At 50.6% G+C, this 26,220-nt stretch overlaps 1 protein-coding gene across 1 annotated transcript; it reads left to right on the top strand.

Moving 5' to 3' along the window:
* Positions 1 to 1,730: 1,730 nt before the first annotated feature.
* On the top strand, positions 1,731 to 22,291 carry LOC126580874 (ras-related and estrogen-regulated growth inhibitor-like protein). Its single transcript, XM_050244174.1, has 5 exons — positions 1,731 to 2,391; positions 13,417 to 13,557; positions 18,139 to 18,452; positions 21,257 to 21,425; positions 21,540 to 22,291. Exons 2-5 carry the CDS (start codon positions 13,482 to 13,484, stop codon positions 21,674 to 21,676), a joined length of 696 nt encoding a protein of 231 aa, XP_050100131.1. The 5' UTR covers positions 1,731 to 2,391; positions 13,417 to 13,481; the 3' UTR covers positions 21,677 to 22,291.
* The last annotated feature ends 3,929 nt before the right edge of the window (positions 22,292 to 26,220 follow it).

The following is a 26,220-nucleotide window of genomic DNA, read 5'->3' as shown; positions in this document are numbered from 1 at the left end:
GACCGGTATGACCTTTTGGCAGCCAACCCGGTTGGAAACGATGGTTCGATCGACGGTCGATCGACTCGCAACCAGGGAAGGGGGGGCGATGCTAAAGACATTGGAGACAGTGAACTCGCCACGGTCACGGGTTGGTCATTTGGGAGAGAAGTACGAGACGTGCTTGTCCATTTGGTTGAGAAATTGAGAAGTTCAAGCAACCTGCAGTGTGGTGGGCGGTCGGAATTATTAAACCAAACACACCGACATCACACCAGGTACCGGACTCAACGCCATGTGCTACAATCGATCATGGTCTTAATGCAAATGTCTGTCAGGGTGGAAAGACCGAGGGATTAGGTGCGATCCGTTGCAGCGTCTTCAAAGACTCCTCGTTGACCAATTATGTTTACACAGTCAAACTGCTAATGCGAGCCGGGTTCTTGGCCCTTTCTTGACCATCACTCATCGCAACTGAGCGCAATTAAATGCGAAAGTTGAATGAACTTGTCAGTCAATCGTGTTGGGAAAGTGATGGATCATCTGCCCCTAAAAGGAGTCCGTATCCGATTGACCTTCAAGCGGCCATTCAAGCGGGAAGTTGATCAAGTTCAGTGGCGCCACCAGCCAGCCCGAAAAGTCAACATTGCGATTACGATTCCATTCCCTTTAGCATTCTGGCGGCGCGAAACCAGACTTTCTCCTCAATCCAATCCATTCAGAGGACAGATGCTAATGGCGGGTTTTGCCTTATTTTTTGCCAAACATTTTACGATCGAAGCTGAACGACTTCCACTTCCGTCGAGCGCCAGCGGCTTTGCCAGCTGCCCAGCTGGTGGCCGGACCGGTGGCACATCCGTGCGGGTCACGATGACATTTACCTACTTCGCAGTATCTCCGCTCGCGCCCATGTCTCAAGGTTTTCAAACCGAGCCACGATTTGATAAGCGATCTTACTGATAGAACAATCGTCGCTACACCAACGTCTGGACCATGATCGTCAGTCGTTGAGGGGGAAGGGAAGGTGCTTGAACAGCGGGTGCGCTAAAGCAAACACTCTCCCACACAACAGAAAGGGTCGACACGGTGAAGCACAGTTTTGCTGTTATGATAAGACGTGTGTTTGCATCATGATATCGCAGCGACATTCCATTCCCGTTGATCCCTTGCGCTCGCGCTCGTGCACTGGAGATGACATTTGGTCGCCGGATAGTTTTACTTAGGGGTGGAATCTTTTCGATTCGTCTTAGCGGGAATGATTTGTAATGAATCCAGCAAGGGAAAGTCACGTGTTGACGGGGGTTTGTGGGCGTACGGGCGGGCCACATCAGGCGCAAACCATTTCGAAAAACAAATAATCAATTCCAACTACTGTCTTAGCTTCGCTGTTTTTTTTTGGTATGTGTAGGTGTCTGTGCAACAGGAAGGAACTCTGTTACTCATAAAGACCCTAGCATAACGTGTATGATTTTTGCTTTGATTGCTTTCAATTGCGCCAACGCTCCTTATGGCATAGTTGCTATAAAACATCCCCAATCCAACGGTCCTCTCGTATTCTCTCTCTCTCCGTCACTCGATTTTCTATCGAATTTTCATTCGGATCTCCTCCCGTAAACACAATTCTCTCTCTCTCGTTCACCAGGAAGACAGCTTCTGCTCGCGCTCTCGCGCATGGATTTTCTATAAATGCAAGTCCACCCGGTACGAGCGTTTCAGTCATTCAGCTTCGCTTTTCCGGTAAACACCGCCGAGTCTCTTCGCATACAAGCAGTCAGCCCGGCAGCGATCACGCGCCATACCGTACCGTAGAACGTGATACGCGCCTTCGAGCGTCTTCGCATTTTCCGTGTGTATTGCTTCCCTGTTCACGGTTCGAGAAAGGTGTGTCGGCATCCGCGTCGGTGCTGCTGTCTAGTGCTGTGTGCGATCTGCGTATCGTCAGTCAGTCAGTCAGTCAGTAAGAGAGTGCAACGTTACTCTAAACCGGCATAATCCGGCACCGGCTCTACAGGTGTATTGTTTGGACTGTTTGATAGGAGGAGGAGTGCAAAGTGGGCGTTCAGTGGCTTTCCAAATCGAAACACGACGGAATTATGCTCTAAATCGCGTCGATTGGTTTTGAAGTTTACTTACCGAGACTGATAAGAATCGTGAAATAAAACAAGTCTCTTGGCCTTGGACTTGAGAAGTGATTGAGAGTGAAACGGACCTCAACGGGATTTTAAATCCATCGAAGGATAGCATAATAACCGAACAATATCGCTATTGGCTGTGCTCTAAAGTGTGTAGCTTGTGGTGCAAACGGCAACGAAGCATTTGTATCGCTGGAACGAGCATAGGCCGGTACAGCCGGTGCGTAGGAGCGTTCTGCAGTACGTTCCAGAACAAACGCCAACGAACAAACGGAAGAAGGTAAGCATTGCTCTCACCCCGTCCGCCAGTAGGACTTAGTTTATGCAAACACCAGAGGCCCCGGGACTAGGGGACCCGAAAACAACCTTTACCAGCTGCCCACTCAATGCACCTCCCACTCTCGCACGGACTCGCAGTTGGACTTTTGCATTCTATTAAACAAATTACCTGCTCTCGCTGAGCTGTACGTGTGCGCTGTACGTATGTGTGTGGGAGCGGTTCATTCTCGAATTGCAGCAACGAAACTAATCTGCCATGGAACTATCCGGTCCAACCGTCCGTGTCCAGTTTCCGGTCTGTTCGGTAAAATGAATGAAGAAATAATTTTTCATCATTTTATCATTCACCACATAATGGAGTTGGAGATCCATGATTTTTTTTTAGCGATTTAAATTGCTATTAAAAGTCTCTGAAACTATAAAATTTTACCGGTTACCTGGCGCCTCCATCATCGGTTTTTGGGCAACGGAGCTACATTATTTCGTTTTTTTCCGGTGCGGTGACCAGCTTTGGAATTGTATTTACTTTGGCTCGGTGTTTGATGAATGTTTGTGAATGACTTCATGATTCACCCCTCACGAGAGATCACGTCAGATGGGCCACAAAATTTATGGTGCAAGCTCGTGTGAAGCGAATTTGGCACTTAATCGCATCGTCGATGCGGTTTTTGAACCGCCATCGAGTCGATATAGATAGAATAGAGGAAAGAGAGAGAGAGAGAGAGAGAGAGAGAGAGAGAGAGAGAGAGAGAGAGAGAGAGAGAGAGTGCATTGCATCGGGGAGAAGTGGAAAATTTTGGAAATGCATTTCAACTCGGCAGAGGTTTGAGTTATGCCGTGCCGTGGGATCGACGTCATTTGGGGAATTTTCCCTCTTTTGAATGAAATGATCGCAATCACTCGCTTTTCGTTGGCGCTTCTAGAAGTCTGTGCTCTGTGTGACGTATCTTTAGGTGACAAACGCGCAGCAGAAGCGACATTCCAGAGCGACACTCCGGTTGTGGCCAAATGTCAAGGTCGGCATCCACATCACATCACGTCTGCAGTGTGGTCTGCAATGTGATGAAATGTTAACTCACCATTTTCCACTACATCTAGGTCTGTGCGGCGCCCGAAAAGAGCTTCTCCTCATTTGGGTCACTAATTGATGCCGCACCGGGGACCGTACTGGTCAATCTCTGCTTCACCGATGTTGCGTGATCCGCGTTGCGTTCCACCCGTGAGCCCATAAATCATCCACATCGGCGGCTGTTCATTTGTGGATGGGCCTCTCGTTGTCTCGTAGGCCCACTCCACAAATCCAGAACCCTTTAGTGTTCCCCACGGAGGTGGTGCCATTAAGTTAATAATCCCACCGCACGCCAACCCCACCAACCTCGAAGCCAACATCAAATGATAATGAATGCAAACTCCAACCAGCAACAGGAGGAGAGCCGTTTGCTCGCGTTGCTCATCGCGGTGGCGGTCGCTAATCAAATTGCTCAACACTTTTGAAGTGCACCACCGAACGAGCCGGGCGGGAATAAGGTTCTCGACTCGCTCGCTTGGCTTCTCGAGAACCAGCGACCAAGAAACTTTCAAAGAGCGCCCCTTCTCACGGCAATAAATAGTGCGCAACGACAACAACAACAACAACAGCAACAACTGAAAGCCGATACTCGAAGTGAACGAATTCGAACGAAGCTCCCTGGCCGAGTCAAGGAAGAAGAGAGGATCGCAAGGGGGTTAATGTTTTGACGGCGGATGGATGAGTCAATGGCCAGTGGCGGAGGGTCCCGTGGTTTAGTTAAGCTATCGTTAGATAAATAATAATTGCGAAAATCCACATTCCACTGGCGTCTCCATTGGAACAGCTTCCCACTTGTGTGCCACTCGCCTCTGTATGTGTTAGTGACCGCATTCGACGGGATTGACCAAAGATTGTTTGTAAACACTCTGGCACCGGCTTACCAGAGAGAGAGGGAGAGCATAAGGTGTTGGGGGTCCCCGGGACATGCAAACCGAACGCCCCACACCAAGGGATAAGGGAGCATATTTTAGCTTCATCCCTCGGTATGCGCCACTGCTGGTGCTGACTACTGGGCTGATGGTTGATTGAGTAATCCATACAGAGTAGCACCAGCAGCTGCCCCTCGTACTGGCCCCACTACTCGACGCCAGTCGCCTGTTGCTGCTGCTGCTGCTGCTGCTGCTGCCGCTTGATGGTCATTATCGGGAAGGAATTTATCGTTTCGACCCAGAATTCGAGCCGCTGCTCATATGCTACGGCCACGGACAAGACCGAGGGAAGCAGAAGATATTTGATTTACTGAGCCATCGCACGGTGGCAGCCAGCACGAGATTAGTCAGTCGCCGTCGTGGAATGCGTGCTGCCCCGGTTGCCTGTTGCAGTTGCTCTGCCGATAATGAACCTTATTTTAATTTTAGGTTAACCATTCTAACGGGATGCGCTTTCAGGTCGACTCGATTGATGCTCGATCTTTGGTGCTTTTGATGGACAGGCTGGATCGATTGCGTGCTCGCTGAAAATGGGAATTTGATCGAACGTTTACGGATGTTCGCGTAGTCTTTACGCGAATCGAAAACGATTCTCGCTGGTGTGGCCACTAGTGAGCTGCAAGTTGGTGATTTTACTGCGCGATCTAGATCGCGAACAATGGTGTGCTCGCTTTTAGAGAGAGGGAAAGAGACCGAGCGGACCGAGGTTTATCCTCGGCAAGCAAGGTACCGCACATACCACTAGCAGGCGAGCGAGGACTGCTCACTCGAGGACCCCAGAAAGCCATCATTCCCGAAGGTTGACAACCCTCTTTCTCCCCTTCTCGTCGCACTATCGTAGCGACATCGTGATCGTAATGACGAGGAGCGCGAAGGTTGAGTGCCACGCGGCTATTCGAAAGACGAACGCAGTCTGTGACACATTCTTGCAAGCACCCCCGCTACAAAATGGCAAACTGTCGACAAGAACTGGTGGAGAATTGCTGTTTATGATCTTGATTCGATCGCAAGAACAACGAGTTGAAACGTCTTGTTCCATGAAAAACAATGGCCCGTAAGAACGATCACTCGAAAGGTTCTAGAACATGCGAACAAAGTTCCTCTCTTACACCTCTTTGTCGACTCTCTAACTCACGCGTTGGAATGTCGGATGCACAATCCCCTTCCGTCGTCGTTTTTGGGGAGTTTGTGTGGCATTTCTCCTCGATGCTCAGTGGGACTGCCGACGAGACTGCATTCCAACGGTGCAGCAGTGAAGGTGGATGGCATCGGTTTGAAGTAGATATTCGAATGCATCGTGCGTGCATGCGTGACAGTCGGAGGACAAGGGAAGGGATCGCAAACGAACACGCATACATACACATAGACAGAGACTGAAAGTGGTGTGTGGATCGTGAGCGCCACCGCCATGCATTCGAGGTTCTATTTTCGATTTCAACGAGCGACATCGGACGCCATTCGCCCCACAATGCATACCGACGGCGTAGTAGCAGCAGCGCAGCGATCGCACTCATGATGATGATGCTCATGGTGATGATGATGATGATGATGAAGACGATGATGCAGCTATGCGTTGCTAGTTCGTCACGGACGCATCCTCCGCTGGACCCGCGGGAGGGGTTGAAGTTCATAAATTCCTTGGTGAGAGTATAAATAGAGTCACCACGGTACGACTGTGGAAGTCACTCTACTCCATCTGCCAGCTCGCTAGTGGAGTAGATCATTGCGCTCCAGTGGAGCGAAAATTGAAAAACTACACAACTCTGAAGGTCGACCGCTGATCCGCTTGATTCATCTGGCCAAAAATGGCGGCAAAACAGCAGATGGACAGCAGACCGGGGAAAACCGACCGGACGAAACTGCCGCAGTTCATTCATACATCTCTATCGCAATCCGGGATATGAGCATCGGTACCGGGTGGGTAAACAGTCATAAAATACCACGCCAAATACCTTCTGCGTTCTGCCAGTGCCCACCCCGTAACCAGTCCACCGAACGGAATCGGGATGCGTTTGTTTACTTCTCAATTACAAACCATCCCCCCGCCCTCGTTCATGTGAGGGATGGTGGGAGAAAGATGTCAGGTGGTGGGGTTGGTTTCGGTAACTTTCGACCTATGTAAGGAGAGGAGAAATCGAACTCTGTTAGTTCTGCGCTTGATGGTCGAAGGTGAATGTTTTGCATTCGACGCAATCAAACTCCTCCTCGCAGGTTCCTGGCTGTGCTGGTATTGCGAAGCTAGGAAGATCAATCCTAGAGAACCGAGTCCGTAATTGGAAGCCATTGGATTCTCGGAATGAATCCGATTACAGTTCGCTTCATTAGCGATTCGTTCGTTCGTTCGTTCGTTGAGTTTCAATTGATTTGTCTCCTTTGTCATCTGCATGAAAGCAAGATGAATGGTGAGCGAACCAGTGAGCGAAGGAAGCACTCAGCTGTGTGTAGGAGTGTATCGTGTTTCCCGATTTCTTAAAGTTTGTTTACGGAACACACCATCCCGTTGAAGGCGGACGTGCTGCTTGCTTTAAAGATGCGTTCAAATAAATAAACGAAAAAAGGAGCCAATCCTCCACCGTTCACTTCCTGGGCCTTCTGCTTTTTCAAGTCAGGTCCCGGTGCGCTTGTTGGCCTTTTATCTTGAGTCACTTTCGTCGACGGAACATCGTGGCAGCGGACGAAGAAAGTAAAGGTAAATAATTCGATACAAAAGTCCGTGCGACTCAAGACAGCGGAGAGAAAGGTCATTAAGCATGAAAGATATTGATGAGTAGACGAGTATCTTTGGGTGTTTTGTTGTTTTGGGGGATTCAACTTAACCCGTCTTTTGGCCAACACTCTCGTCGAAGTGCCTTAGCGAGATAGTTGGCGAAACATCCAAAATTCATATTTCGTTTTATGACCCTCGAACTCGCTAATGGAAACGGGATTATAAAAACCTGCCCCCGGTCCCTTGCCCTTGAGCAGACACACCTCGCTAGGTGATGGCCACGTCAGTGAGGGCCACACGCCCAAAACACGAAACTAGAGCAAAGTCATAAAACCTTTTATCGAACTGAGATGACTGAGGTGACCAACGGTGATCGCGACCAGGGGGTGGGGCAGGGCGTTAGTTATCGCCCTGGATTCCCGCCTACCCCAGAAAAACCTAACCCAGACCTTCCCAAGGTGAGTTGGTGAGGAAGACAATCAACAAATAAACAGCAAAAGTGTTGTTGCTGCTGCTGCTGCTGAGTGGCCATTCGGTCGCGGCCCAAAATTCCCTTACGATCCGTCAGTGTCCTTGAGGGCGCCCAGCACCTCCTAGCACCTTGACAATCGCTTCGATCCCCTGGAAAGGCCAGCCCTGTGATGAGATAATCCAGCCCCCACCTTGGCCGTGGGTTCTGTTTGTAAACAATTGATCGGCGAGGACAGCGACGACGACGACCACGATGATCATTGTGGACACGTTTCGCTATGGCCATGATTATGCAAATCATTGTTGGCAGCCACGGAATGTGGTTTCGATCAACGGGCAGACGAAAAATGGCGGCTGATTAACCAGCCCCTGGTGCGCGCTATCCAGTGGACATTGCTGTACGCTGGAGGCACTCCAATTATGCAATCAGCGTCCTGTTCCTCTTTCTGCACAGCTTACGCTCTCCTTCTTCTCTTCCACAACATTGTCGAACGAACGCAGTGGCGGTGGCACGGATTTCCATTGAATTATGCATGATGCAATGCGCCTCGTCTGGAACGCCCCACAGGCCACACAGATTTTCTCGTCAAGTCCTTACTATTATTTTTATTATTATTATTATTAATGGTGTTCAGCGTTGGTGCCATCAATTACTGGAACGAAAGTAAAGCAGGGCGACGCAATTGCTGGCCCATGCAGGATGCACAGTATCCGATGCAACCGGCACACGATGGTATAAAAATCTTATTTTAATGATGGACAATAATGTGTTCAAAACCGTCATTTCGCGGCCCACCTGATCCTCGGCCGCAGCAGCTCTTTTCAGGCGTTCAGCTTGACGTAAGTGGCGTCGCGCGCAGAGCGACCGTTACTTGGATGTATTGCGGTGTGAATTTGCTGAGGTGTGGATAGTGGCGGATAGACTACAAAATGGTGAGTTTTATTGAACGGCAAAGGTTGGGTGCGCTCAACGGCTCGCTGTGGCTGCTGTTGCGACTCGTAATTCACTTGACACACGGGCGTGCACGCCGGCATCTTCCTGAACGGCCGCCGTGCCAGCGCACGTTGTTGGTGTGAGTGAGGAGACGCCAATTTGTCGCCAACACGCCAAGATGTGACGAAATTCGTCCCCACACACCCGTTCGCACTAAGCTCTTCTGGGGTGGAATGTCGCGCTCGAATGGCGGCCGGGTGTCCTCACCTGCTGGTTAAAAGAGGGAAGGAACGGGCGTGCGTGTGTTTACGCTTCTGTGGTAGAGGTTGACAAAAAAAAAGGGGGGGGGGGGGGGAATGGGAAGAAAACTTCGAGTTCGAGAAAACCGGCTGGCGCCAGATGACACTCTCGTGAACAGTAAATCGCCTTTCCATTCGCATTTTCCTTCCACGAACCAACCAGACAACGTCATGGCGGTGCACACACGCCCTGAGTCACTATGGTAGCCGTAGCAGGCGGGCGGGGCGATTGCTTGGATGGGACGAGAGCCCATTGGGACATAGTAGCAGCTCTTCCATCCCGGACCGAAACCAAAACAACACCCATAGCAGTCCATAATCCATAAATTCCAACTATTGCCCTAAAACCCACACATACGCGCGCACACGGGCACACGCACCACGTGTTGGGGTGTCTCGGGCAGGGAGTACGTGCCTGCGGTAGTGTTAATTTAATCGCGAGCACTTAACCGTGTTGACTCGATGACAAATGAGTCGCATTAAAGAAGGGATGCTCTGCCAGAGGAAACACAGAGATGAGGAGGAGGAGGAGGAGGTAGAGAAGGGGAAGAAAATGGACAAGCCTCTGGCAGGGTGGCCCCCGGCCAGGCAAAAACACAGCTGTGAGTGAGCAGTGAGATAAAGAAGGTGAGAAAATGATCATCGAACCACCTTCTTGGCTTCTTTGGCGCCGTTGGTGGTGAGTCGCCAACGCCAGGCCAACGGAACCGAAACCGAACAAAGCGACAGATGACAAATCACCATAACATTCCGATCCTCCCCCCACGGGGGGCGCCTCCCGGGGAGCAGGTCACCGCGGTAGCGCTGCGGCGAGTTTAATAATTACTGGGCGAGTGTGCGCGCATCTTCTTCCGGCATGATCAGATCCGGCGACGTGGTACCGTCAACGAGTAATACATTAAAGTGTCGACTCGAATGTAGGAAGACATTAAAAAACGACCATCGATTACCAGCGCTGTGGCTGTGTAAGCGGCACGGTTGCAAAATCGGAAAAGCGGATCAGGAAAGGTTCTTCAACTTTGCGAAAAACCAATTGTCAAATGGCACTTTGGACAGTACTCGCTTCCAAGGAACATGATTTTACTGTACCAGAAACGGAGTGAAAATGTTTCGTTGGAATTGGACATTAGGGCAGCGTTTGGCCACTTCTCATCACCGCACAGGGACAACGATAAAAGTGTTGAAATGTTTGACCGAAACTGACCACCAGCGGGGGCCCTAACCCGAGGAAAACTAGGTTAACTGCCGATGTGTTGAAGGCTTGTTGCTTTATTTCCTGTGTGCGCCACCGTACTCCAGTGGCAATGTTGGTGGTTCCCTGGCTGCTGCTGCTGCTACCAGTGATGATGATGAATCTAGTCGTAATGGAGGTGGCCATCGATTGGATTAGGTCTTAAAAAATAATGATGGGTTCGTTGACAGCGAGCGTGACCTCCGCAATTTGGCAAATGGCGATGAAATCATGTTTTATTCATGTTTCGTGCCGATGCTCACCGTTTAGGATCTGGCTTCAGTGCTAACTTCCAGTGGCCAAACCGTACATGGTGCCTGGCACCAAACCGACAGTTGCGGAAAATTCTCGTCCGATCGCGATCGTGACGACTGATCGTCAAACAATCATCCGCGCTCGCCACGGGCACGGAGAGCACCCAGCATCATTTCGCGCATCACCCAAAAGGCTTGTTTTATTCGAATTAAAAATAACATGTTCGCGGGGGTATTTGCGAGGGCAGGGAAGCGGAGCGGTTGGTGGGGCTGCATTTTTGCGTTGGATAAATATAGCTCTATAATCCGTTTTTTCGTGTTTTGCTCAATCTTCGCCTGCGGCTACTAGTGTCCTCGTCTCGCTCGTCTTCGCTTTCTTTCCGCTCGACAATGCCAATGGCTGGCGCGGAGAATTCCTACCTTCGATGTACTTCCCGAAACTGCACCAAAAACAAAGTAACCCGTGCCCGCACAAAGCACCGGGCCTCCGGAGATTGCGAAAATGTGGAGACGAAAGTCAAACGACGACAGTTTGCGTGCGCACATCGTATGCAGCGACACCGGGGACCCCGGGCGGGACGACAAACGAATGATATCTCGTTTGTTTATGTTTTTGCCGTTGCGCATAAATTTGACTAGGCAACAGGGAGGAAGGAGGCTCGTGCTGGGGACAAACGAACATGCCTTCTTGAATGATAGCGCACACTGCACAGCGCCTGCTACGAATTGCGTCGTAGCGTCGTATCCGCTATGAAGGATACCTGGTGCTTCTCGCCGGGAATGTTTGGGAGGGTGTGGAGTTTGTTCCGCTACATTCGCGACATGCTGCCGCCTCTTAATCATCACCTCGATGTCATATGCTAACAAGCCGATGACGGAAACGCACAGTTATGCAGCGAACCATGGAGATGGTCGACGACAACACGCGGTTTTCCGTGGAAAACAACCCACCACTGCCACCACCGGTGGTCAAGTGGCCATCCCAACGAACTGACTCACCACTAATGCGACAAATGGTGCCCGCTCACACTGGAACAGCTGCCAATACCGTTTGATGTTTGCTCTGCTTCGTCCGGCTTCAATGAAATTGCTGGGAAGTGTTCACCATTCTGGCATTAAAATTCCGAGATTAAATGCATATTTCCGGAATTCATCAGAAAACGGACGCATTAGCCTGACAGCAGCGAATCTGCTAATGAACCGGACTTTATGAACTGTTAAAAGAATGCAAACGAACGGGACATCAATTCCTGCTACGGATTAGTGACGGAATATTCCTACCAACGAGACGAGTGCCATTGAAATTCAGTCATCATGGCGTGCGTGGGAGTTAGTTTATCGATAACTGGGAGCGCATCCATTGCTCCCATTAAGCTCCATTCCAATGACGCAAACCAATGACACGCTAATCGCTTCTAAATAAAGGAAAAGAAGCTCCTGAAATGATAATCATGCACGGATCCCTCACTCACGGGCTTGCAGACTCCTGGAATGGTTTGAAACGAACGCCAGCATAATGGCAAGCGCACGTTTTGCCTACACATCTCGTGCAAGGCTCAGCTGTCTAGCCACAACACATACACACGTGACAAAGCTTTTACTGCCATACGAACTGTCCTCAATATACATCATCATCGCTCTTTGTTCATCAGAATTCTCGTCAACCGAAGGAAGGCGTTTTATGCGGTTAGCCGGATCAGGGCCGTGGTCTGCACTTGTTTAGCAGAGTTTAGCAAATTGAATCAATTTGCATTTGAGTCCCACACGACTACGACACTGAACGCAGCGTCGTTACGCGTTTTGCTGGGGTGTAGCTGAGTCTCAAACTCCCCACGCACGACTGACTCTTCATCCTTGTCGCATCCGCATCCAGCCAGCGACGAGTGGGTAGCACGATGGTTTATGCTTTCATGCCACGCTACACCACCAAAGGCTCACCATTGAAAAATGTTTTCCATTTGAATAGCCACCCTTACGGAGCGCCAACCTCAACATGACGTCATGGACTGACGATGGAGACGTCACTGATAGCGCTTTGGGTGGTGGTGGTGGTGCTGATGTTGGTTTAGTTTACAATTCCCCCCCCCCCCCCCAAGCCGGTAAAGGTTAGCGAGAAATGTGGGCGATAGCCATCCTTTTCATTCATGGAGCATCAGTTTTGATGCCCTTTTTGTGGTGGGATTTTGGGTGGACCTTTCCACGGAATACGCCTCCGGTAGCCTCCGTTGTGCGTTTTCCCGTTGATTGCAGTCATTTGGACACACGTGCGTTGTGTGATAAGCTGTGGAAGGAAGGACGTTTCGGTTTTTTGGGCGGTCGTGCTGAGTGAAAGATTTCCACTCGTGGATTGTTTTTCGCGTTTACGAGGGAAACGTTTTCAAGCACGAGCGGAAGTAATGGGGTTGACATGCGTGAGGTGCGCCCTTCGAAACTAGGCCAACAACAACACTCGGCACGAGCAGTTTGCATTCTCCACCGTTGATGGATTCCGTCTAATCCGTAGAAGGGTAGAACTAGAAAGGGAAAACCTCTAGGGCAACCGGATATTTTACCACATAATTTAGAGGTGCATGGCTTTATTAATTTGGCCAGAGAGGTAAAGACAATTCCACGCAGCGAAAACGAAATGACTCCGTTGCCCAAAATCCGATGATGGAGGCGCCTGGTAACTGGTAAAAAAAACGGGATTTTTAATAGTAATTTAAATCGCTAAAAACCCATGAATCTCAAACTCCATCACGTGGTGAATGTTACAATGTTGAAAAAATGTCTCTTCATTCACAAACTGAAGACTTTTGCCGCACAACAGTTAGTAGCTGCAACTTTGGTGACAATACGCGTGGAAAGAGCAGTTAACTGCGGCGAAGCATGCAAACCACGTGCTGCTGATCGTTGCTGAGAGACGCCTCATTGGCCTCGCAGTTGACAGCAACGATAAGACGAATCTGTTTGACGAATCGGCATCGTGTGTACTGAACCACTTTGCCATATCCGTTGGTGATAAACGTGCCACTCCTTCCGCTGCCTGCTTCTAACTCTCGTCACAAATTCGCAATGGATACAAAAACAAAACAAAAAACAACAGCCCCACTAGCTTCTGATGATTCTATAATTTTTCTTCTTTGATTTCAGATCGAGCACGATCCTCAGCATCGCAGTTTCCCCCCACCGCAGTCAAGAGCATCTTGGCGTGTAGCATGAAGACGGAAGAGAAAACGAACGTGCCGCGGGTGCGGATAGCAGTGCTCGGCAATATCAATGTCGGAAAATCGGGTAAGTCCCGCGACGGTACACTCCTCTCTTCTTTTTCCCTCACTGTCCATCTATCTTCCCACTCGAACTCGACTTCCCACTCGTTCTGTTGCGCCCGTTCTCCCCGGGGATCAAACAAAGTTTGGCCTTGAATCATTTCGCTGCTGCCCGATACGGCGGAGGAAAACGTGGGATAACAAAACCAGTAGCGAGTGTAGGATCGAGCGTGCGTGCTACTAGCCGCACTACCAATTGTTTGATAATAAACAATGCGATGGTGCCAGTTTGTGGCATTGTGGTTGTGTGCACGGGGTAGGGGGGAACCAACATCCAGGCACGGAGTGAGGTGGCTTCTTCTTGTCGTTCTAGACCACGATGAATCGTTCTTTGCAACATGTGTTTTGCCTTGCATCGATCGTACTTTCCCTGAGCTATCTCACTTCTAGCTTTTCGCACAAACAAACTGACTGATTGGAAAAAGAAAAGATCATTAATTTATGAATTGATATGTTTTCAGTTCGAGGCGTTCCCGGTTCCGTGCTATTTATTGACACAAAAAAGGTGCTCTCTCTCTCATTCTCTGTGCGCTTGTTGGCCTGGGGATGGTCATTTAAACGCTGGTCGAGTAACACTTTTCCACCGAGAGTGCCGGGTGTTTCCCTTCGTACCCCGGGAATGACTCATCGGTCGTAACATTGAGCTCGGTCGGAAAACCACCCAAAATGTGCAACCACATTAGAAGCCAAGATGGAAACAACGGACCAAAACAGTTGGCAATGTTTCAGTCGTTGGCACAGCGAGTGAACCCCGGGAAACGAGTGGAAATCTGACACCATGCCACCGATCAAGCCGGGCCAGTTTGAAACGGAAAAAACCCATAAACTCGGAACCGGCAACTTATGAAACTGTCACTCATCGGTCACTCGATCCCCCCATTCCCACTGCCGTTGGCACCAGAAGTCGGAAAAACTGTTGAAACCACCGGTTTTGGACACCAGCATTGCCCCCCCCCCCCCCCCTGAGCCGTGCCAAATGATGATCGATGTGGCTTTCCGTTTTATTATGAAGACATTATTTTTGTTTGCACTCGCAATCAGTCCCGCCATCGAAACGCGTCTAAACGCAGCCAAACAGCCACTTTTGATAGGTGTGCTGCAGTTTTGGCGACCTTCGGCAACCACTCGGCCACCATCCCTGCGTTCTGTTCCGTTTTCCCGCAGCATTTGCGTTCCGTTTTCCCAAATGAACCATTTTATTTTAGAATTTTCCGTTCACTTGCACCCGGTACCCGATGTGAGGGGGTTTTTATTAGTTTTCAGCAGCTCTTGCATCCCCCTGTTCCCTTTTGGTGATCAAGGGTGGGTGGGTAATTCCAAATCGGAAGAAAGCAAACAAATAGCAAACGCTGGTGGCTGGTGAAATGGTGCCAGTGCAATCGATTCATTCATCACACCCACCCGGGGTGGGAGATGGGGAGGGATGAGTCCCGTTCGGAAGACATATTGCTCAATTGTAAACCAAATCCGTCCCAAAAACCGGTTCACTTCAGTGCGAAAAGTGCCTTGCAAGCAGCCATCCTGCAGGTGCTGAATGAGCACCAGCCCGCGGGGGGGTCAGATACAAAGATGCATTCAGGGAGCACCAAATGGTCTGATGGTGTGACTCTGTTTACTTAACCACCGAACGGCCGAACTGCACATGCACATTTCTGAACCCTGAATGGCCAGTTTTATGTCCGATGATTTAGCCGCCGGGGAAACGAAATGGCCGCAATGGTATACGACGTCGCAAATGATGCCGGACGTTGGTGTGACAAGATGGCTGTTCATAGAGTGCGATGGTTGCTAAGATTTTTTTTCCCCTATTTGTGTTCGGGACACACCTTCTAGAAGTGTCACCGCGTCACACTCTTTTCATTCGTCAACCTACCATTGACGCCATTACGGGACGCGATCGTAAAGGTGTCCATTTTCTGTCCCAAGTCCCCCGGGCTAATGTCTCTAAACGATTCTCACTTTTCGCTGGCCCCTTTCTCTTGGGCCGTGGTTTCGAATGACTAACTACTTCGCGCTACTACTCGTTTCCTCCGTTCACCGACGGGTGTCTGCCATTGGACAAGTAAACATTTACATTTACACGTGCTGTGCCATGTGGGGGCGCCCACGGCGGCATGTTTCTAGCGCATGCACCCACCACCATGCAGCGATCAGCCGGTGGTGCCCGTGGTGTGGCCGTGATTGGAACGTTTTCCAGTGGAAAGTTGATTTACGATTCCGCCTCTATCACGCTGGATATTAACCGGCAATGCAGCCTACTGCATTTCGATTTCATGCCATCCATCCAGATCAATCACAGCATGCTTGGATAGGGTCGATCGGGCCCATGAAACAACAACATCGTGTTGGCTGTTCACCCTTCGCAGCAGGCGCTGTTGTGCTAGTCGTCTGGTGGAGCGATGTAGTCAAACGTGAGGGTCACGTTTAGCTGCTCATGTGTGTGCCAGGAAGCGTACAAGCGCACGCAGCACGCATTAATCCACAGGGCGGGGTGGTCCGTTTCGCTTGTTGGGGGTCATTGGAGAGGTTAAAAGCATCCCCGCACCCTAAGCGACCACCGCTAGAGACCGTGTTTCCTTTGCGGATAGTTAGCCATTCCGTTTTGTAGGTCAACTATTAAGTGACCATTTCCCGGGCATTCAAGGGGAGCGACAAACATGCTGAGAGAACACGGACTGCTGCTGCTGCTTAGGGCGGTGTCTTTGTTACGCCCGGTTTAACCGACAGCTTCCGTTCCGCCGAGTTCCATCTGTTGTTGCCCTTTTTCCTCTTGGCTAACCGTTTTTTGCAACTGTATCGCGCCATGACACACTCTGGTACAGCGGGTTCCATATCACTCCTGAAGCTGAAATGGTGGTCCAACTTTGCATCATTCATCTTTTGACAGCAAACACACTCGACCGTTCCCTTCCCTCCGCACCTATCCACGTTGACAACTGGCGGCCATTGACCTCAATATGGTCGCGTTGAATGGTCTCGCGGTCACCGAGTACGTTCATTGTTACCCACGACCCGCCATGCACCAGCGGGAGATCCGCCAAAAATCCGACGGAGGTGTGTATCCTCCTCCGGTGCCTCCTGTGACAGACAGCTCCATTCGGTGACAGTCGATCATCCGGGGGCGCTCGCTGTCTGCCCACGGATGCGAAAGAGAACGCAGTGTGGTGATCGATTGATCGACTTTGTCTGTGGTGCCTGAGTAACTGAGCAAGCTACTATCCGATGCTGCATTCGCCACGCACACATGAATTGTGCACAGCCTCCTTGGATTTGTTTGGAGAACGTGCTGCCAGGATATGTCATTTTTTTGTATCTTTCGTAGTCGGCTGTGGCTCCTGGTCGGTCCGGGATTATCCGGCGATTGATCAATTAGCTGGCCACTCCGGCGTAGGCGCTCATGTCCGTTTGATCTTGAGAGAAACACACAAGAGCGGCTGACGTGTGGGCGATGGCGCCTTCTTCGGCCGAATGACCAACGATGAATGTATGGGACGGCCGTCTTTGACCTAGATTCAACCAGAACACTTCCCTCTGCCCACTAAGCGCGTGCGGTTTTGTAGCGTTCTTGCACATTTTGCGGTCAGTTGCCCGTACCCGCCTCCGTCTCTCAGGACGCCATTAGCGAGTGTCTTCCGCGTCTGACCGTGAGATGCGGATATTTGTGCAAAAAAATCTGTGTTTTCCCACATCATGAAGCACACGTCTATCTTTGACGCGATCCCGTCCTGGACCTGGAGTGATCAATTGGTCGGAGTGTCTTGCCACTGAACCGAAAACCCCTTCTTGGCCGCTCGGACGTCAGTGTTATGAAACGGACACACGAACACCGGGCAAGCGTTATGAATGTGATTGAGGTCAGCGCAGGCAACCAGGACTAATATTATGCCGTTTATCACGCAGAGTGACCTCGCCAGTAATGTGGTCCAACTAGTAAACTGACACAAAGATGATACATTCCCCGCAACCCGGACAACCCGGTGGCCGGTCAGGCTTTTGGCGATTAGTGATCTCGTTAGCAAAATCTCGACCTCGCCCCCTTTGGAATCTGGATATTAGAAAGATGGATGCAAGCAGGCAGACAGACAGACAGACAGACGGATGGTTTGTACGGTTGTACGAACAAAATGTACCGATCCTTTCCTGCTTCCTGCTGTGACGCCAGCCGGCCAATTGTCGGTGCCACATGTCCGTGACAGACAGCGAGCGTGGAACCAGCGGCAGAGGACAGCACGTGTACCGCACAGAAAACCAATTGGCATCGTGTAGATGCAGGCGTGGTGACCTTCTTTTTCGTTTTTATTTGCCAGTTGTGACGGATGTGCCGTTGCTGGGATGGGTGAGGGTGGCTGGTGAAGCTACAACTCTTGATGTGCAGTGTGAATGGATGAGTTTATAGAGAGTAACAACACAAAGAGCCCACCAGCAGCAGGGCACTTGGTTGAGGAAGTAGAGGTACTCCGCTCTCAAGGATGACTATTTTCATGCCAATTTATTTTCATCTCCTTTCTCTTTCTCTTTCTCTCTCTCTTTTTCCTCCACCCAACAGCCCTCACAGTGCGCTATCTAACCCGGCGGTTCATCGGCGAGTACAGCTCGAACACGGACCTGCTGTACAAGCAAACCGTGACGCTGGACAGTGGCGTGCTGGACGTGGAAATTGTGGACATCTCGGCCGAGAATGACAACGGGTTCCCGGTGGAGCAGATCCAGTGGGCCGACGCCTGTCTCATCGTTTACAGTATCACGGACCGCAGCAGCTACGAGTACGCCCAGCGATCGCTGGCCGAGCTCCGTCAGCTGCAGAACGCCCCCTCGGCCTACCTGGTCGGCAACAAGGCCGACCTGGACCATCTACGGGAGGTAAGTGCCGTTGAACTCTCTCCCGCTCTGTGGTTGGTACTTGAGTTGTGCAAGCAACCACCTGAATCCTCACAAAAGCGCCCGACATATTTCATGTAACCGGGTTAATCATCACGAAGGGAAAGGGGGACCCAGTTGAACACCTGCTCCACTTATGGTGCCGCCATTCGTTAAAAGCATAGCAACCGCCATAGGCCAACGGTCTGGCTACAATGTTATGACCCTGATCCCCCGCGCCAAGGGGTCGTTCTATTTGTGATCCTTAATCTGCTGAATCCTCACAACGGCACGAATGTGTTTGTCGGTGAGTGTAGCGTAAGAACACTTTTCGAGTTCACAAATTATGGTCACCATACTGCCTGGAATTTCCACGCCATGCCGTTCGGGTGCCATAAATGCTAATAAAGCGGACCGGAGATTAGGTTAACGAGATGGTCCGCACCTCGTAACCTTCGATTAGCCCCCGCGAGCGCGCAAGAAACTGGGTCAACCGATTCACCACGCCAAAGACAGATAATTAAGTCGAAAGCCGGGCTCGACTTTCATCTTTCATGCTGTCTGCAAATGTCACCGGCAAAATCCGGCGCACCGACTCCGAAACCAAAACCAAAAAGCCATATCGTAGCCATGTGCACCCGCAACCCCGGGGGCCATAGCGTGGCCAACCCACGGAATTTTCATTACCACGCGCTCGCTTGCTCCGACGTTCGTTTGCTTTACGGGAGTCGTCGCTTGGTTTCGCAGGATTTCGCCCAAGAGAAATGAGTGCGTACCGTAACTAGAGCGTATCGCGTGGAATGGAAAGCAGAAGCGCCACGTTCTGAGCGCTACTTACCCCCCAAAAAACCACCCAGACCCCACTCCTCAAGAAAGACGGGACGGCGTCTCGGACGCTGCCTGCAGTTTGTTGGCGAAGATTTGTTTTGTTTCATCTCAGCAGACTGGCAGCAGACCACCAACACTTCCATGCGGTCGCTAGAGCGTTGGTGTATCTTTTTGACTGCTTTTTTTCAGATTTTTTATCGAACGATTTCCCAAAACTCAAACATTCCCGCGAGACGTGAAGGAGAGCGATCGATCGACGCGTTCGGTGATCCATTCTTACTTACTGCCACAAACCACACTCAACAGCATCAGTTGCTAGGCGCGTGATTTCGCGCTGGTTTTATATCGAAGCATGTGGGTTCCTTGCTGGTATGCTGTGCCCTTGGGCCAGGTGGCCAATATGTTTCGCTCGCGTCGAGCACCATTTTCGACGAGCGAGCAAAACGTACAAAATTCCTCCATAACGGCGTGGTGCTGGGGAACCCGCAATCCATTATGGCAGCTGCTGATTAATTTTCATCTCGCTGCTCAGCTGTTTCCACTTTTTCCCCCCGGTAGCCGTCTAGCGCCAACCAGCACTCGCTAGTCCTACAAACATTAGTAAGGCTTTCCATCAGGTCTCGATAAATCCGTTATCGGTTCACTGGATAGATAGGCAGAGTGCGATCGAAGTGGAGTACCATGAATCAGCACATTCAACCGATTGGGGCTTCTCAAATTCCTACCAAAAGTGCACCCTATCGGATCGGTTGGAAATAGTTTTGTGAGGAATTTTCACAGAACATGCATTAACATACAATGTGCGATCCACTTCCCATGGTCAATGCTCATGCCACGTGTTTCTGTGGCCCTCATTGGATTGATTGGCAAAGGAACACAACGGAGCAAATAGTGCAGCAACCAGAGCAGACTGGTGGCCATCTCGGATGCAACTGGTCGCAACCACCGGGGGCAGACAGACCTTGCGCCTGCCAGGAGACGCCTACTTAGTCACCTGTTACTGGCACGATTCATTAGTCATGCTTTACGCTAACTCTCAAAACAATGCACTACTCGGGACGAGGGATTTAGTTTGGGGACAACAGAGCGTACTTGAAGACTCACTCATTAACACGTGTAATAGGGGAATGGTAACGGATTGGCTGCCAAAGGACTGTCCCCTAGCTCGGGCGTCGGACAGATGTCGATGAAACCGGCCAAGAAAACCAACCGGCAGCCCCTCTGAACCGGCTTGTTACTGTCTAATCGAAATTAATTACGATGCCATCGGTAGCACCAACGTGCGCGGCTGCCGAGACGTTTCACTTGTCGTCGGAAATGTTATCCAGATCCACCGCGTGACAAGCTATCGCGGATCGGGGTTTGACCCAGATTCCAACCTAAAACAGTGTCCGGACGCCCAAGGTGGACACGCTCAGATGCTCGCGACGATTAAGATGTCTCGCTGCAAATACGCTGTCACTGCGTTCACACAGCAAACACAGGTTCGTTGCCCTTGGTTGCACGAGTGTGTTTATGCGCGAATCCTCGCGGGCCATCGGGGTCCTTGGCGAACGGACTGACTGTCCCCTCTTCACCTCCTGTGTGTAGCTTGTTATCCTTCGTCGCACGATTGCTGTGATGGAAACTCAAGATTAAAGATCGAAGCAACCAAAACTGACAGCCAGCCGAGTGGCCATGTGTGAAAGGGAGTGTGTCCGCCAGGCCTGGCCCGAGTGGACAGGAGATGAATGTTTTGTTTTCGTCCCTATACCGATGGCCAGGAAATCGGTAAGATGCCAAAGATCTGAGGGGGACCAGGAAAGAGAGAGAGCGAGAGGAATTTGCAAAACCAAGGAAGGTTGACAAGGGACACCAGAAATCACTTAACCCACATAACTACGGAATGTCACGAGGAATGCCTCGTTCTGTGGATGAATCACACCCAACTCACCCGGTTGTTTTGTTGTTGTTTTTCGTTTCTGTTGTCCCATCATCAGGTCCAGGAAACGGAAGGAGCATCACTAGCCGCCTCCCATGCCATCGGATTCTGCGAGGTCTCCGTCGCGGACAACTCACCTGCCCTCTACAAAGCTTTCGAGCGGCTGCTGATCGAATCACGGGCCCGTCCGGTAAAGCCACGCAAATTTTCCGTCAGTAAAATGTTCGGTAAGTTCGCCTTTCCGTAGTCTGTCTCATTCCGTGATGTCCCTTGCACTCCAGCCCTGGCCTTAACTAACGAAACGTTGTCCTTTTGTTCTGTTCTCTTCTGTTCGCGTTTAGGCACACTGATCGGTAACGCTGGCACCCGGCAAACGCCCGTCAATCAGGGCACGGTTGTACCGTGCCACAAGGGAGAGCTCCACAAATCGCGCGTCATGAAGCGACGCCAAGCATTCACGGCGACGGCCTCCCTATGACCGACATCGACCACGGCTGAGGACAGCAACTAGAGCACCCAAGAGGATCCGGAAGGAAGGAAAGGTGACACACGTTAATCGGATTCAATCGATTCTTTCCCGGGACCTACCCTGTCTCAAACACTAACGTGCTAGCAAAGCAGAATACTTAGGATAGGATTGGTAGAGGCGGCAGACAAGGCAGGAGTTTTGTGATGATAGACCTAATGTTAAGGCGGGATGATGACTGACAGGGCACTTGTCTCGTGATTCAAGATGTACTTTGCTTCCCCCCAGCCCCCCGATATTCATCAGGCCACGCACACAAGCTCACATTTTAAGCGCATTTTGTTCCTTTCCGCCATCTAACACCTAGCCATGTAAGTGAAGCATTTGCGAGCAGCTCCCAAGCGACCGAGGACACCCTTATCGTTTTAGCTAAGGGCGCTAATACATGTCCTCGGTGCGTGGGCGCAAACACACATACACACACACACAAACACACACGCATAAACACACGTGTGCGCGCGATTCGTCGATTGTCTAGGATAGATTGTTGCTCAACGTCGCAGATGGAACTGAGGGTGGGAGAGACCAGGGATGCGCACTCAATCGAGCCTCATTAATGTCGCCCAGCACCGCGGGGATTAACACGGGGGGGGGGGGGGGAACTGGGGAGTTGGGCTCATTTGAATTTGGACGCATTTCCACGAACCGTGTGTCGTGTGTTAAAGGGATCGAGCCCGATGAGCTCTTCGTGCCAGCTTCCTAGTGTCACCTCTCACGTATCCTGCAAAGTAGTCCGTGGTGATGGTGAGCCAGGCCGACACTATGCCTCCCTTGATGCGTATGTTGCAGTGGAAATTTTCCAAAACCAGACCAGACATCCGATCCGAGCGCCAGAGCGCCAGAGCGTTCCGGAATCGGTGTCACTTGAGCGGTCTCAAACACGGGGTGACCTCTACCACCACCGCTAGGGGGCGGACCTACTGGAGTGGAAGGAAAACAGTCTGAGGCGCAGATCTGCGATTTTCCGCGAACAAACAACGCAAACAAGCGATTGATTTGCCCGAAGCGGTCGAAGGCACTTCACCGGAATCGATTAGCTGTGTTTAAGACCGTTGGAACAAGGGAATCGATGCTCGCGGGTGTTTGTTGTGCTCTAATCTAATGATTCCAGTCCGATTTTCATGCCATCAAAGCCATCACGCGAGGTCACGCGACGGAAACATCTGATAAATTTAGACAAAATAATACACAACCGAAGGCCAAGGGGCGCCCGGGTACACAATACGGGCTTTGCCCGGATACTACAAATCATCCAAAACAGCGTGGGGTCTGCCGCTACCAGAACTGGCCGGAAATAGTCCGAGAGACCGAGGACGAGCAAGCAGCAGATTCGGTGACTTGATTGAGGCATCTATTTCTAGTGTCTAGCGCAAAATACCTGGCTCCAAAACACAGTTCCCCCTGTACAGCAAGGACAGGTACACCTCGAAAGCTCGAGCAACATAATATGAGGAACCGAAAACCGGGGGTTTCCACCTACGGAACCACCTTTGGGAGTTTCCCGCCCGTTTCCGCAGCGTCAGATCTACGCTCCGCTCCGGTTCGATGATTCGTTTGCCGTAGCCAAGGTAAATAGAGCCAAACAGGCCAGCAGGGGATCCGGAGCAAGAGAAAGCAAGAAGACATGTCCGCTTATTGCCATTCCCAGTCCACCATCAGCACCGTGAGGAACCGTGGACCGAAATTGGCGTTCGCTCTAACCGACTTCGGGTGATAGTCGGTTTGACGCAATTGCACATCCTGCATGCCGGGGATGAGTTCGAAACAAAACTGACAAACGAACGGACAGAGCGCACGATATGCTCTAGAAGCCCGTCACAGTCAGTCACAGACATTCATCATCATGTCCCGGCGCTCAGCTTTCGATGCTGGCACGCTGGTGTGCGGTTTGTGACGGCATTTCCTCACTTCGCCATCATCATGGAGCTTCATTCCCCGGCTCCGTTGGACGACTGACCGTAAAAATAGATCCTGCTGCTGTGCACCTGCGCCAGCCGGGCTGCTCGTCGCCTCCTCGACAATGATAAACGTCATTTGGTGCGAGCTGGACCGAATCTGGCGGGCCCTCATCATGTTACTGACTCTGGGACTTCCGGAAAATGGAAACCAAACCTCCCGCGTCCAGTGCAGGTGCGATCGAGAACGGTGCGGACGTCATCATGAGGACGTTTCTTTTGTTTGCCATTTGTGACAATGGTTGTCACTGGCACAGTGGTTTTTCAGTGAATGTGGTTCCTCCCCCCTTGCCCCTTCCGGTGGTTATGCACGTCATTATGTCCGGTTGTCCGGTGGAACCTAAAAATGGCCCCACCGATGGTTACGCCGTTGATCACGCATTCGATCATGCGAGCTGCTTCAATCAGACATCTAGTACGCGTACACGTTACCATGGAGCGGTACCTGACGGTGGTTAAGTGACGGCAGAACGGTTTACCTCGCGACCACCAGCGGTCAGTGGAAATGTATTTTCGATTCAAATAGTGGTTAGCACTGAGCGCTCCACCCTCCACCCCCCGGGGAGTATTCCCATTCATAAATTTAGAATTCGTTAACTCGTCTGGTCGTATGGCCGCGCGAGTGCCGCGGCGCCGGTGGTCAAGAAATCCACTTTTAGACACGCTCCACGCTCTCATCGTGCGCGACTGCGATACTTTCGGCTTCGAAAACTGTAAAACGATCACTTTTGATCGATATGCGATCGCACCGACCTATAGGGTGGCAAAACTCACAACTGCTATTCTGTTTCTATTAAACTATCGAACGCACGGATCGTGATCGTGCCGGGCGATGAGACGGGAGCGTGTCAGGATTTTGGGAATAAACACATCCCACATTGTTAGCATTAGATGCACTCCGATTACACGCTCCAATTGCGTGGTAAAGGCATCAACTTCATCCACTGCATTGTACTCCCTCCCTCTGGCTGCCGCTCTCTTTGTTTCTGTAATTGGCGAAGTCAAATTGGTAACTGAAATTGGGTTTGCGCGAACGTAGAAGCAAAGTAAATTTAAAATTCAAATAAGGCTGTGAGTACTGTTAAGTTCCTCCCGCAAGCTGGACCAACATATGCAGTGACACACTCCCTGTCCACGATGTGTCCACAAAGCAACAAAAAGGCGAAAAATTGAATCCGCCGGCTATCGATTCGGTTTCTCTCCCCCTCTCCAGCCGACCGGTGCTAGGAGACCAATTAGCCAAATTCTATGTCACAGTGCCAAAAATTTGCCTAAAGAACACAACTGAAGAACAAGAAGTTAACAAAAACGAAGCATATGCGCAAGATATGCAGCCACGTGTCGCTCAAAGGTGGTCAAAGTGTTGCGGCAAGCCTAATATCAAATTATATTTACCAACCAAAAACCTTAGCGTCTAGGGCGTCCCGATGCACGGGAAGAATTCTCAAAGGTGATCGCGTGGCCTGACATAAGCTAGCTGTAAGTAGAATCGAAAGGTTAGCAGAATGGGCGAGCGAGCGTGGTTGAAGCTCCAAGCAAAGATATTGTGAAGCGACTACTAGCACGTATCGGTAGCAGCTAGCTCCAGGGAGGATCTAATCTATTTGCTAATTGATATTCCACCGAAAGCCGAAAGAGGAGGTGGTTAGCAGCAATGAGAAGCATTGATTTCATTATAAGTGATTGATAGCATTATTAGCGTGTAAGCGAGCGGTGACTGTGGGCCCGTGGCCACTGCTGATGCTGCTGCTGGACGGAAGGACATTAACTAGTGGGGCAAAGCTCATTGGCCAAGGGTACATACCGGTTTCGGCGAGACAGAGCGCGTGATATACACATATTTTCCCCTCCCGATGGCGGCTGCTGATGGCGAATCGGTTCGATGGTGATTCGGTTTATCTACTAAGCTTTCTCGAACTCTTTCCAACCATTATCAACCGCTCTTTCGTGTGCATGCATGTCACTGTGGATGTGTGTGGATGTGTGTGTTTGTGTGGATGTTTTTCTTCTTTCATAAACTCAATGCGATCCCCCGTCAAGCCCCGTTCTCCCCGCTAGACTTCCCATCGTATTATTAGTGATAAGTGTTCTAGGATGGTAAGGAAAACGAAAAACCAAGTTGTTGTAACAGAAGATAATCCCGCTTGTGACGATGGCCTGCCCCTTTGGGAGGAAGAAGGAGAAGAAGCACGGTTAGAAAAGAACCATTGTTCCAATTGTTCGCTAATCAATCAATCGAAGGTTGGAGAAAAATAAAGATTTCATTTGTACTAAAACTCTCGGTATTTCTTTCATTTTTTCTCAAGCAACTGAGTAATCCGAAATTCATACAGCGAACAGTAACAGTATTCATAGCCGCTCATCACGCATGTGGTGTCCTTCTGTGGTCCTTCGTTGTAATCGTAACACAACGTGCTTATCCTCTTTCGAATCCGTTCCGAGATGATGTCACGTTTACCGCATCCTTATGCCATAATGTCCTTGTCGCTGTTGTGATTAAGACACTAGATTAAGACGCTCGGAAAGAGTAATAGTATCTCA

This window comes from Anopheles aquasalis, chromosome 2 (genome assembly GCF_943734665.1).
Source record: "Anopheles aquasalis chromosome 2, idAnoAquaMG_Q_19, whole genome shotgun sequence".
Taxonomy (NCBI): Eukaryota; Metazoa; Arthropoda; class Insecta; order Diptera; family Culicidae; genus Anopheles; species Anopheles aquasalis.
Note: the sequence above shows the minus strand (reverse complement) of the source record. Positions and strands in the feature narration are given on the sequence as shown.